The 12,795-nt window shown below is 36.9% G+C and overlaps 1 protein-coding gene across 4 annotated transcripts in view; it reads right to left on the reverse strand.

Moving 5' to 3' along the window:
- The window catches only part of LOC109933178 (E3 ubiquitin-protein ligase PDZRN3-like), a 278,746-nt gene that overhangs the window by 16,477 nt on the left and 249,474 nt on the right, over window positions 1-12,795 (reverse strand). For all 4 annotated transcript variants that reach the window (XM_048606745.1, XM_048606744.1, XM_048606746.1 and 1 more), the window contains 3 exons: window positions 12,515-12,768; window positions 4,210-4,294; window positions 238-336 (listed from right to left, as the gene is read on the reverse strand). In XM_048606745.1, coding sequence (XP_048462702.1) covers window positions 238-336; window positions 4,210-4,294; window positions 12,515-12,768 — 438 coding nt within the window. The remainder of the gene's footprint in view (window positions 1-237; window positions 337-4,209; window positions 4,295-12,514; window positions 12,769-12,795) is intronic.

The raw sequence follows: 12,795 nt of genomic DNA on the forward strand, positions 1-12,795 counted from the left end.
GGTGTGGGGGACGGTGGAATTATTGTGTTTAGTACAAGGGATTGATTTTCTAGCAGGTGCAAAGAAACGTCTTTGTCATTGATCTATGGAACTGCAGTCAGGCAGGAAATAATACTAAAACAAACCTCAGGATGTCAACAAGATGTTAGACCCATTAGCTACACAACATAAGGGAATTAATATTAAATGAAGCAATGTTACGTGAGGACCTAATGCAATGCAATATGTGCTTCTTACCTCACTTATGTATATTCCCAAGTCATCTTCATCATCCGTTCTATAGCAAACTGTGAGACCAAGCTTGTCTTGACTGTGTAATCTGTACAAGTCTACTTCCTAATTCAAGACAAATTGAGACAGAATTCAGCGAGGTGTTTGGAGTAAATTGAGATTTTTCACTCAAATTCAGATCGGATGTTCAGATCTGATTACAATGCTTCATATTTAATTTTCCTTAGGTTGAGTTTCTCACAATATAGTGACATTGTAAGCACTCAGCAGAAACCCTATGCATCATGCAATGAAGGTCTTCATGAGCTTCAATCAGTTCATTCTAGTATGTCAGATTCATACAGAAACTGCATAATCGACGTGTCCATATATTTTGTATGATGCTCAAAAATTGTCAAACATTCTTGAAAGAAAAAATACATTTTTACCAATCCAGATGGCTACTATTACTCATCTAGAAAGTCAGTGTTGTTGCATCAAAATGCATTCATTTTTCTTCAATTGCTTTCCACTTGTCTTTAAGGTAATTCTGTAATAAACATTGTTGGTTGGAGTATGGAAAAAGTCTTTTCGATATGGGCTATATTTCATTTCCTGAACCAGCTCATCACAGAAAACACCTCAGGCTCCCAAGTACATTAACCTTAAAATGTAACATGAATTTCAACAATTGATTTGACTTTTACCTTTCTGCATACACACACATATATATCTATGCTTTATATAAAAAATGTGCTTGGTGTGAAATTTGACTTCAGCAGGGCACAAAATGAGTGTGCGCTACTGTTTTCATATCTCCCATCATGCACTGCTGTTGAAGATGAATTTTCTTCTCTAGGAGAATTTTAAAAAAATCAACATGCTATTTGTGCTTTGGACAACATGTCATTATGGAAAGTGAACCTATGTAATTCTTTTACATCTAACAAGCCAAACATGCAAGAACCTAAGTTCAATGAGAACCAAAAAATATTTTTCTGCACATTACTGATGATCACAATGGGGTTGCATTTTCATTATTAGTGTTCTGTATGTCAGTTCAATTCAGGGTCAGCTTTAAACATAAATATCTAAGTCAATCTACACTGACAACCATTTATCACTAACTTTTTCCTATAAAGTCTATTTTTCAGCAAAGAGGGGAGAAAACAATACTGCCTGTATAAACATTGTGGGGGATTTGGGACATAGGACTTTAAATGAAACCATAACTTGGGACTTTGAATACAACATGCGTTATTGAAGCTGCGTTCCACAGCGACCATGTGATATCATTCGTGAATCGCATGTCAAGGAGTTGTAGTCAATGGGGATCAGCCATGAATGGTGGAAGCAGGCTTGAGGGGCTGAACAGCCCTCATTTCTTATGGTCCTACGGTAAGACATAACAAAATTATTTTCACCGTCTTTAGTACATAGCAAACAAAAATTGATGTAAATACACTCGACTAGAAGATATGTGTATATCCCAACTGCTGAACAATCGCACTGTTAATGATTTAGAGGCATGCACATCATTAATTCTCAGACAGTCATTCAGAAACTGAAAAATACATTATGATAGTTCTGCATGCCCACTGTCAGGCAGAGGTAGACAAACCAGCAATCTTCATTCTGAATTTGCCAAATTTTGCAATTTGCTCATTAAGTTCTCCCTTCCATGACACTTCTGCCATATTTTATGTAAGCTCAAATCAGTTTTGTAAGTGTTCAATTTTTTCAAAGCATAAATTATTTGAAAAATGGCAAAGGAATACTATGTGAGATTCAAAATCCACATTATTAGTGACAATACAGAAATGAATGACAGTTATAAACCTATTAAATGGGAAAGAAGTTATTCCAGTTCTGGTAATGTGGTAACAATGAACCAATGGTTGGGGCTGTGAGTTGCAATTTAGTTGTTAATCAACATTAGATAGTCATATTGCTATCCAGCTTTCTTAACTGAACTGCAGACTATAGACGACAACACAAGTTTCCGTTACTTCATACCAGCTATATGCTGCATTTGTAGACCCTTCATTTAAAAAATGTAAGCATTTAATACAGTGCTTAATAACAAGAAAGCCAACAAACAAAACACATTCTGGAACCCTGACTTGGAATTTCATTGTGGCTGTCCTTTTTCTACTATGACTGCTATGCCTCAGGCAGCATATATTATACTTTGAAACAACGTTTCATTTCACAGCATTTTCCAAGAAGCAAGCCTATCAGGTAGAATGAACCAGGTCTGGTGACAATATTTCCCAATTCAATTCTTTATTGTCCTCTGTATTCTAATTCTTGAATTTCATCTCTTAGAAGTCGTAATTTAACTCCAAATGTTTTCTGAACTGTCAATTCTGCATATACTAATGCATAATTTACAATTTTTTTTGTATTTGCACATGTTAAATAGATTAATTTCAGCATGTTAACATTTTCAAGCTTGGGAATTGGCTACTCTAGAAACCAAAACTGCTTCACCTTTGCCTTTCATTTTTAAAAAGGCTGATGCCAGCATTTCTCGAGTTGACTTTAAGTGACTATTTTCCATCATGTACATGAAGCAAATAATACAGAATTTAAAGTTATCGAACAATATTCACATCTTATGTTAATGCATATTAGCTCTTTAGAAATGAAATTTTTAAAATAAAAAGTAATCTAAACATTACAAATAAACAATTAATAATTGCTGATAAGTTATTTTACTTATCCTGCTTGTTTCACTAAACTGTTGATTTGATACAGACATTTTACCGAAAACAATAGCTGATCCTTACATGGCTAACACAATTAAATTCCATGCACGTCCGTTGGAGAGAAACCCCATAAGGCTGACTTGATATTTTTCTTGCACATTTCGACATTTCCATTACAGTAAATGGAACAAGTGTCTCTGTGGTCTGTTCTAAAGCATTTATCAACAGACAACAAAAAGTAACTGAGAAAGGTATTGGAGCTCTGCTTTGTTAGTACTTTGACCTCTCCATTGATCTTTGTCTTCAAGATTTGAACAAGCTTCTTTAGTGGCTCAAGACATACTATCAGGCCATTAAGAGTTTCCCAATGCTCAGCTGTCTGTGTCATTGTGCCGCTCACCTTTAGCCACTGTGCAGTATATCAAAGTCACTATCATTAATGGTCTGGCTCACATCATCACAAAAGAATTAACAGCAAAAAGCTTCAGTATTTCAAGCTCGATATTTTTCTTTTCATGTCACATTAACGTTATAATTTAATTACTAACTGTTACAATTTCTGAGCTAATTTCAGCTGCTTTGATGTGTTGATGATATATGATATCAAAATAGCAACTTTGAAAATTAATGACCTGAAAGTAGATTTATTCTAACTTATTATGCAGTTAATGATTTTTGAAAGTGTACCAATTTATTACAAAGTTTCAGTATGGTGAACGTTTCACAACATAATATGAAACGCAGAGTCAGAAGTTGAAGCTTCTGGAGAAGTCATGATCAAAAGCTGCACAGAACAGGGTGGAAAATTATTAGAACTCATCAATTGCTCAAAGCATTCTGTTAATATCCTGAAGATGCCGTATACTTCAGCATCAAAATTACATCCAGCTACTCGCAATATATTCTCAGTGATGACATATTAAAGATTCTATTGATTAAACATTAGAGACTAGAAAATAAAGATCTTTGTTCTGTTTTTCTTGAAGGCATGACATAGTAGACATACGTAGTTGAAATATTTCCATTTCACAAAAAAGTTTGTACTTTGTGAAATAAATGACATACTTTGCTGCCAATTGTGCCATCAACCATAATTGAAGATTTTCACTTAAGAATTAACGTTACATGTGGAAAAATGTCCTTAAACCACCATGTGCAGGAGGACTAAGTGTGCATAGTTGCTTATGCCGTATAAATATTTTACAATAAAATGAAGAAAATCTTCTAAATTTAAAATATACCATACTCGATAGGTTTTCAATCTGACTGACCTCCACAAAGAACTCACCTCGTATTCTAATTCTTCTCTGTCCAGTTCAGTTTGCAATCCCAAATAGTCATTTGCATCGTAATAATCCTGTCCTGATGGATGTCTACCGTGAAAACAAATGTGAATAAGATGACTCATATTTCAAATTAATTATAATCAAATACGGCAACAAAATAATTGAAAAAGATGGAAATAACAGTAATGTGGATTTCAACACATAATAATATCAGAACCATATATTGTTGCGATATCTTTTAACAACCAAGCAAAAGGGATTGAATTAGTCACAGTTGTAGTCCGTCCAGGTTCTAATATCGGACAAGGAGTTTCAGCAGTCAATCATACTTCTGTTTTTGTGCAGTGATTGTTGCATTGCAGCTTATATAAAGCATATCCCGTCTTCCCTAAAACAGACCGCTTGACACAGCATGCTTTTGCTAGCTTTTTATGAAGCAAAAAGCACAATAACATCTTGCAAATCAATATTTATCATGAACCTCAATTCAAACAAAAAGGATCCGCAGGAAACCTGACTGCTGGCATTGCCCAATAATTATACTTCCCAAACAGAACACAATGAACTTTTCTTTTGTTGTGTGACAGCAATTCTCATTAATTCAGACAAAGAGAAGTGAAGTTAAGGAATCTTTACAATCTCAGTGGAGTGACTCTAGTGAACTTTAGTGAAACTCTCGTTTCAGAATTGTTGATCATTTTATACGTTCTTGAGATGTCGGCAGTTTTGACAGGTTTTCATTATTGATGATCCCTTAGTTGTGTTTAGAAGGTAGGAGATGGCCTTCTCATTGAACTGTCTCAGCTCATGCCATGTTGTTGCTCCCATTATAGAGTTAGGTCACTAATTTTCCAGTGATTAGGATTCAGCATTCTACCACTGTTGCCTGGGTTTAAGACTTAGTTACAAAGTAAGGATTAACTCCGTTTCTTCAAACACCACCTGTCTCACCTGTGGCAGTGTATGCAGATCCAACATCATGTAAAATTGCCCGGAGGGACTGCCAAAAAGAACAGGTCAGGGATTCCAAGGTACTGGCCCAGCGTATTGACTCCTCCGAAGAATCATTGTGATTCGTGATCAAAATCCTCTACTTTATGAGCCGAACCAACACATCCTGAAAATTCAATTTTCTGGGCATCATTCAAATTTTGACAGCACTGACTAATTTCCTCTCTGTTTTTGGCATTAAAATGAATGCATTAGCAGTTTTTCTAATTCAAATTATTTTCTCTAACACATTGGCTATAGAAAAGACCCAAGGTCTTTATTGTCTTTAAGTTGTATTTGCTGATTTGTTTGCGTAGAATTCTTGTCCCAGTATTCTGCTCTTTTTCACCACATTTCAGTATCACTTTAACAGGTGACAGAGTACCTTTGTTTGCTCTGAGCCAACGTAATTTCAATCAAATGTGAAGCTTAACTCTTACAGCTTTGTGGCTACACTATTACAGCTCTTGAAACAGTTTCTTCATAGGTTTACCTTTTCTCCACAATGTGTTACACTGAGCAACTTGGTATATCCTGCAGTGTTAATGTTTTCTGTTCTTTGTAGGAAAAGCTGGAAATCTTTCCCACATTTATAACAATATGTTTTAAATTCAACTTTGTACAAACATTTCTATTGAAGAAAAACCAAAAGAACTGCGGATGCTGCAAATCAGGAACAAAAACAAAGTTGCTGGAAAAGCTCAGCAGGTCTGGCAGCATCTGTGGAGGAGAAAACAGAGTTAATGTTTCGGGTCTGGTGACCCTTCTTCAGAACTCAGATGCTGCCAGACTTGCTGAGCTTTTCCAGCAACTTTGTTTTTATTTCTATTGAAGATTTGTTTCACTATCGAAATACTGTGAACGCACAATTGTAATTTAAAAATAATAATAATTTATAATAAACAGAATATACATATGATAATACAATTTAATACAACTTGCAAATTAAAAAAAATACAGACAAAGAATTATCCAAACATACAGCTTTTTAAAATTCAGTACAATGCTTTAATTTTTCTGTTGAAGCAAATGCTGACCACATAAGGTTCAACATCACAGGACTCTCAGCATGAGTGAGCCAAATTCAGGCTTTTGCTGTCATCTATGATGTTATTAATTTAGCTCTTGTACTTTGCTTTTCCAAATCAGAGGCACATTAATGTCTCCATTAGTTGTTTAAATAAAATTATTTAACAAGCTGACAAAACTTAAAAATTGTACCACTGGAATTGTTATGGAGAGAGAAGTCTTTAAGATGTCTCACTTTCACCTGCAATTTTGGAAATACTACGTTGAATATCGATTAACATTTTCGCCAAAAGTTGAGCTTCTGATGCATTCACTTGCATGATAATAACCTTTCTTTTGAAATCTCTCAGGAACAATTTACAAGTTGTTAGAAAACTTGTAATCAACTTGAATTGTGTCTGATTGAATGCAATCTTGTATACTTGTTCTGATAGTTTTGTTTAATCACTCAATGTTAATTACATTTCAGGTCCTGGCGAGGCACAATTACTAATCCCAACAAGGTGAGGAGTTTGAGAAAAAAAACATATACGATGAACATGACATGGACACTGACAAATTCCTGGTTAATAAATGGTCCACTTAAAGTATTCCAGCCTCCCTCACTGCTGGACCAATTAACTCCAAGAAGTCAATTTGTTCTGAAATTCCAAATGACCAAAAATATGCTAAAAACAGCAATGTGATATCAAGAGTCCAGACACAGTATGGTTCTGTTAGGGTGAAGGGCAAGGCTTGTAGGTCGAGAGAATGCTGGATGACTGGAGAAATTGACGTTTTGGTCAAGAAGAAGGAAGCAGATGCCAGCAAGGATCGAGAGAATCCATAGTAAAGGAATATAGTTATGAGAGAAATCAGGAGGGCAAAAAGGGGGCATGAGATAGCTTTGGCGAGTAAGGTTAAGGAGAATCCAAAGGGATTTGACAAATACATGAAGGACAAAAGAGTAACTAGGGAGAGAACAGAGCTCCTTAAAGATCAGCAAGGACGCTTCTGCATGGAAACACAGGAGACGGGGGAGATACTAAACGAGTATTTTGATTCAGTGTTTACTGTAGAGGAGGATATGGAATATAGAGAATGTGGGGAAATAAATAGCAACATCTTGAAAAATGTCCATCTTAGAGAGGAGGTGGTGCTGGATGTCTTAAATTGCATGAAGGTGGATAAATCCCTGGGACCTGATCAAGTGTACCATAAGAACTCTGTGGGAAGTTAGTGAAGTGATTGCTGGGCCCCTTGCTGAGATATTTGTAACATCGTTAAGCACAGGTGAAGTGCCAAAAGACTGGAGGTTGGCACTCTTGATGCCACTATTGGAGGAAGGTGGTAAGGAGAAGCCGGGGAACTACAGACTGGTGAGCTTGACATCAGTGGTGGGCAAGTTGTTGGAGGAAAGCCTGAGGGGCAGGATTTATACCTATTTGGAAAGGCAAGGACCAATTAGAGACAGTCAGCATGGCTTTGTGCGTGGGAAATCGTGTCTCACTAACTTGATTGAGTATATTGAAGAAATAGCAAAGAGGATTGATGAGGGCAGAGCAGTGGATGTGATCTATATGAACTTCAGTAAGGTGTTCGACAAGGTTCCTCATGGTGAACTGTATAGCAAAGTTGGATCACATTGAATACAGCGAGAACCAGCTATTTGGATACAGAACTGGTTCAAAGGTAGAAGACAGAGGGTGGTGGTGGAGGGTTGCTTTTCAGATTGGAGGCCTGCGACCAGCGATGTGCCACAAGGATCGATGCTGGGTCCACTACTTTTCATCATTTACATAAATCATTTGAATGTGAACATAGGAGGTATGGTTAGTAGGTTTGCAGATGACACCAAAATTGAGGTGTAGTGGACAGCGAAGGAGATTACGTCAGACTGCAACGGGATCTTGATCAGATGGGCCAGTGGGCCGAGGAGTGGCAGAGTTTAATTTAGATAAATGTGAGGTGCTGCATTTTAGAAAGACAAATCAGGGAAGGACTTATACACTTAAAGGTAAGGTCCTGGGGAATGTTGCTGAACAAAGAGACCTTGGAGTTCAGGTTCATCGTTCCTTGAAAGTAGAGTCCCACGTAGAAACGATAGTGAAGAAGGCATTTTGTATGCTTGCCTTTATTGGTCAGTGCATTGAGTATAGGAGTTGGAAGACCAAGTTGCAGCAGTACAGGACATTGGTTAAGGTCGATTTTGGGATACTGCTTGTAATTCTGGTCTCCCTGCTATAGGAAGGATGTCATGAAACTTGAAAGGGTTCAGAAAACATTTACAAGGATGTTGCCAGTGGTGGAGGGTTTGAGCTATAGGGAGAGACTGAATAGGCTAGGGCTATTTTCCCTCAAGTGTCGGAGGCTAAGGATAACCTCATAGAGGTTTATAAAATCATGCGGAGTGTGGTTAGGGTGAATAGTCAAGGTCTTTTCCCCGGGGTGGGAGAGTCCAAAACTAGAGGGCATAGGTTTAAGGTGAGAGGGGAAAGATTTAAAAGGGACTTAAGGGACAACTTTCTCATGCAGAAGGTGGTACATGTATGGAATGAGCTGCCAGCAGTGGTGGTGGAGGCTCGTACAATTACGAGATCTAAAAGGCATCTGGATTGGTATATGTAAAGGAAGGGTTAACGAGGATATGGGTCAAATGCTGACAAATGGGACAAGAATAATTTAGGATATCTGGTCGGCATGGATGAGTTTGGATCGAAGGGTCTTTTGCTCTATGACTGCATGACTCCAACTGAACTTGAAAGTGTATCACTCACTAAGTTCCTTCTTCAACCTCAGAGCTTACTTCAAACTAAACATGCATATGACAAAGCTCAGTGAACAGTCATTAAACAGAATTGCTTGTTTTCCCAGAGCATAGCAAATTGTGAATGAAGTCAGTGAACTTTCTTGGGGCCAATTGGTTTTTCTTGCTCGAAGAGGTTTTGTTTTCTTTCAAAATTCAACTTGGTATTTTAGAAGTAAAATCAAATTAAGAAAAGGAAATGATTAGATTTTCTCATAATGTGTTTTTCTCTGACTCTCTGCCATTTTATGGGTGTAGAAAAGTTAGAACAATTACCTCACAGATGTAACTGTTAGACGTTGAGATACTTAATTGAAGTCAAAATTTAACTTCTGTTTCTTTTCATTGAAAGGTAAAGTAACATTCACAAGAATAGTCTTAAGAGGCACACATATGTATTGTAGAACAGCTTGAAAAGAAATTGTCACTAAATAAAATAATTATATACACTTGGAATAAATGTCATTTATTAATTAGAAGTGTTTCCAAAATTGCAGGTAAGGGTATGATATAATTTTAAAGAGTTCACTCTCCATAGTGATACAATTTTTGGTAACCTCATTCAATTTTTTTTCCAAATTATGGGTCTCCTGTTACATGAAAAGAAATTGAAAATGCTGTATATATTTAACAGTACATAAAAGTGAGCAACTTTTTAAATTCTGAAATGATAAATGGCGCTTATAAATTTTGCTATTTCCTCAGTGAAATCTGTTCAGAAATGACTGGAACATACACTCACATGTTTTTGTGCATTTATACTATTACCACTGAAAGCTAAAAGATCAATTTTCATTACCTTGCAATATATGTTTGGAAGGGAAATCCAAGAGGGAATATAATACAAATGATATAAGGCGGCAATGTAAACTTGTAAAACAGTTAGTATGATTAATGTTTTTCTATTAAATTTTCAAAGCCTCTAAGAGTGGACAGTGGATGAGAAAATAAATATTCTTTGCACAAATACATTGAAGGGTCAGTATACTGAATGGCTATGTGAGATGTTGCACTTCACTATGTGTTGTGCCTTAAGATACTTCATATGCCAATTATTTAATCTTTGGTATTATTGATAACATGGAAAACACAAGCCAAGAAATAAACAGACATAAGTACATTTCTCTAAAGCTGGTTTTGAAATTAGTGACGTATTGATATTCTATTTAGGCATCTCCGAGTAGGTATCATTCTATGGATGAAAACTAAAGAAACCATGTATCCCATTGTAAGTAAATGTTTATTCATATATAGTATACCATATATGCCAACTAAGGATTATTTTAATGGTTGATTTTTTTTCTTTTGCCCAGTTAATTGGTCACAATTATACTCAAGAAAATGCCCATCACCAACAGAAACAAACTTGGGCAGTTTTCATAATGAATCTCTGAAATGCTCCATGCTTAACCGAGCTACTGGTTTCTAATGCAATGTCTTGAATGAGTTATTAGACAGCAAGAGTGGAAATATTAACATGTTGGACACCTCTTAATCTTGTACTCTGTATTTTGTCTGTGAAACCCTGACGCAGAATTAGCAGTTGTAATGAAGGCTAAAACATCAACGTTGGCTGTCATCACTCTGAAACTGATAGCATATTTTGGCACCTGCACCTACAAAATTAAACATGGAAATCCAGTCATAGGTGATTTCCTTGGTCCTCTACTGAAGCAGTTCTGACAGGTTAAATTTGAGAAACAGTTTGATTTGATGGAAACATCCTGTTTTTAGAAGTTCATGCATAGTTCCAACATTTATCTATAAAATTATTCCAAAGTGAAGATGAATTGTTGCTTCTTATTTCCTGATTGGCTATCCCTGAAAATTTTCAGATCGATTCTCTGTTTAAACTGCTTCGTGTCATCATTGTTGTTGGATGTCCGAGATCCCTTGCAGCTCACTCCAGAATAACGTTAATGCCAGGAGAGATTAAATCCATATCACAGAGAACAGTGGATCCTTGTGGGCAGCTTTCTTCGATGCCCACCTTCTTCAGCATAGAACTAATAGCAGGGATTATAAGGCTGGTGTTGCTGGTATATAAATGAGACCCAAAACTAAATTTGGGGATTTGTCCCACTCCATTATTCTTTCCCCATAGCTCTGTAACACTTCCTCCTTCAAGTACTTTCCAATTCTCTTCTGAATTTAATGTTTTAACGAAGATCTGGAGCTCGGGTTGCGGTTGGAGTTGTTGGTTGGTTTGCCGAGCTGACTGGTTTTCATGCAAACATTTTGTCTCCCTTCTAGGTGACAGCGTCAGTGCTGCGCAGCCTCCGTTGAAGCGCTGTTGTTCTGTCCCACTCTGAATTTATAAGGTCCGGTCTGTCATGGTGGGCAGTCTTGTTTCCAACTTTCTACCGTAGTGGTATGTAGATGGGGCCTAGTTCAACATGTTTGATAATTGCATCGGTGGTTGAAAACCAGACCTCCAGGAATTCTCGTGCTTGTCTTTGTCTTGCTTGTCCTCGTACTGTAACCTTGTCCCAGTCAAATTGATGTCCTTCTGTGTCGGAGTGTATTGAAACATGGGAGAGTTGGTCATGCTGTTTTGCTGCGAGTTGGTGTTCATGTATCCTGGAGGTAAGTTTCCTGAATGTTACCATCGCATCTGCTCCCATGGAGCTTTTGCCTGTGCTTTGGGCACATATTGAATTTCCTGGCATATAACTTTTCAAAGAATGCTTTGATCTTTTCCTTAACTTAGCACTACCACGCAAAGGTAACATGCCAATTCACAGAAACTGATCATAGGCATACGGGGCAAATTTTTTTTTTTTACACAGAGGGAGGTTCGCGTGAGGGATGAACTTCCTGAGGTAGTAGTGGATGTGGGCACAATGACAACATTTAAAAGGTATTTGGATAAATACATGAATAGGAAATGCTTGGAGGGATTTGGAAGGATAGGGCAGGTAGGTGGGACTAGTTTAGTTTGGGTTTATGTTATGTGTGGACTGCCTAGACCAAAAGGTTTGTTTCCGTGCTGGGTGACTGTATGACTCTATGTGCTGCAGTTAAACAATACAATAGAAGTACTTTTCTTCAAAAAAAGACTTACCTATGTTAAATACTTCAAGTTATCTGATATAACTGACTAAGAAAATCTGCAAAGTCGAAACTATTCTTTCAAAGAAATACATGTTGGGGTTTTAAGCAATAGCTGTAAAAAATCTGAGGAGATTAGAACATAAATTATTGTCTACCTTCAATAAAATCTAATATTATGGAATACCTTCAGGGCCCTCAAAAGTAATTGGTAGTTTTCCAACTAACTCATGCTGATGGTGGGTTTTACATGATTTAAATGAGTTAGAGATACCATTTAAACAGCACTGCCTCCAGACCAGCAAACTATCTCAATCTATGCTCTTTTATACATAATTATACCTAAGCTAACAGTTCATGATTCAACTTAATTGTACACATCAAAGCAACTTGAAAACATTATTTTGCTCCTGACGTAAGTATAATTATAATAATAATAAACATAAACTTACTCTTCAGGCAAAAGGTACTGTTCCAGTACCACAACTGGTGGAGTAGGTGGTCTTATTTTGGCCAATGCCATGATGTGTTCAAAGGTGATATCTGTCTGCGTGCCCATATCTACCAGCTGACATTCGTGAGATGGGTTAATTACTTTTGTCCGTGGAGTTCTTCGCAATACTTGTACAACAATGGGTTCTTTGGCTGTTCTGAAAGCTTCTACTGCCTGCTCGTGGGTTGCTCTGGATAGGTCCTTACCATTAACCTGTGAGGCAAAATATGAAAATCATGA

The sequence above is a fragment of the Rhincodon typus genome, chromosome 16 (assembly GCF_021869965.1).
Source record: "Rhincodon typus isolate 14 chromosome 16, sRhiTyp1.1, whole genome shotgun sequence".
Taxonomy (NCBI): Eukaryota; Metazoa; Chordata; class Chondrichthyes; order Orectolobiformes; family Rhincodontidae; genus Rhincodon; species Rhincodon typus.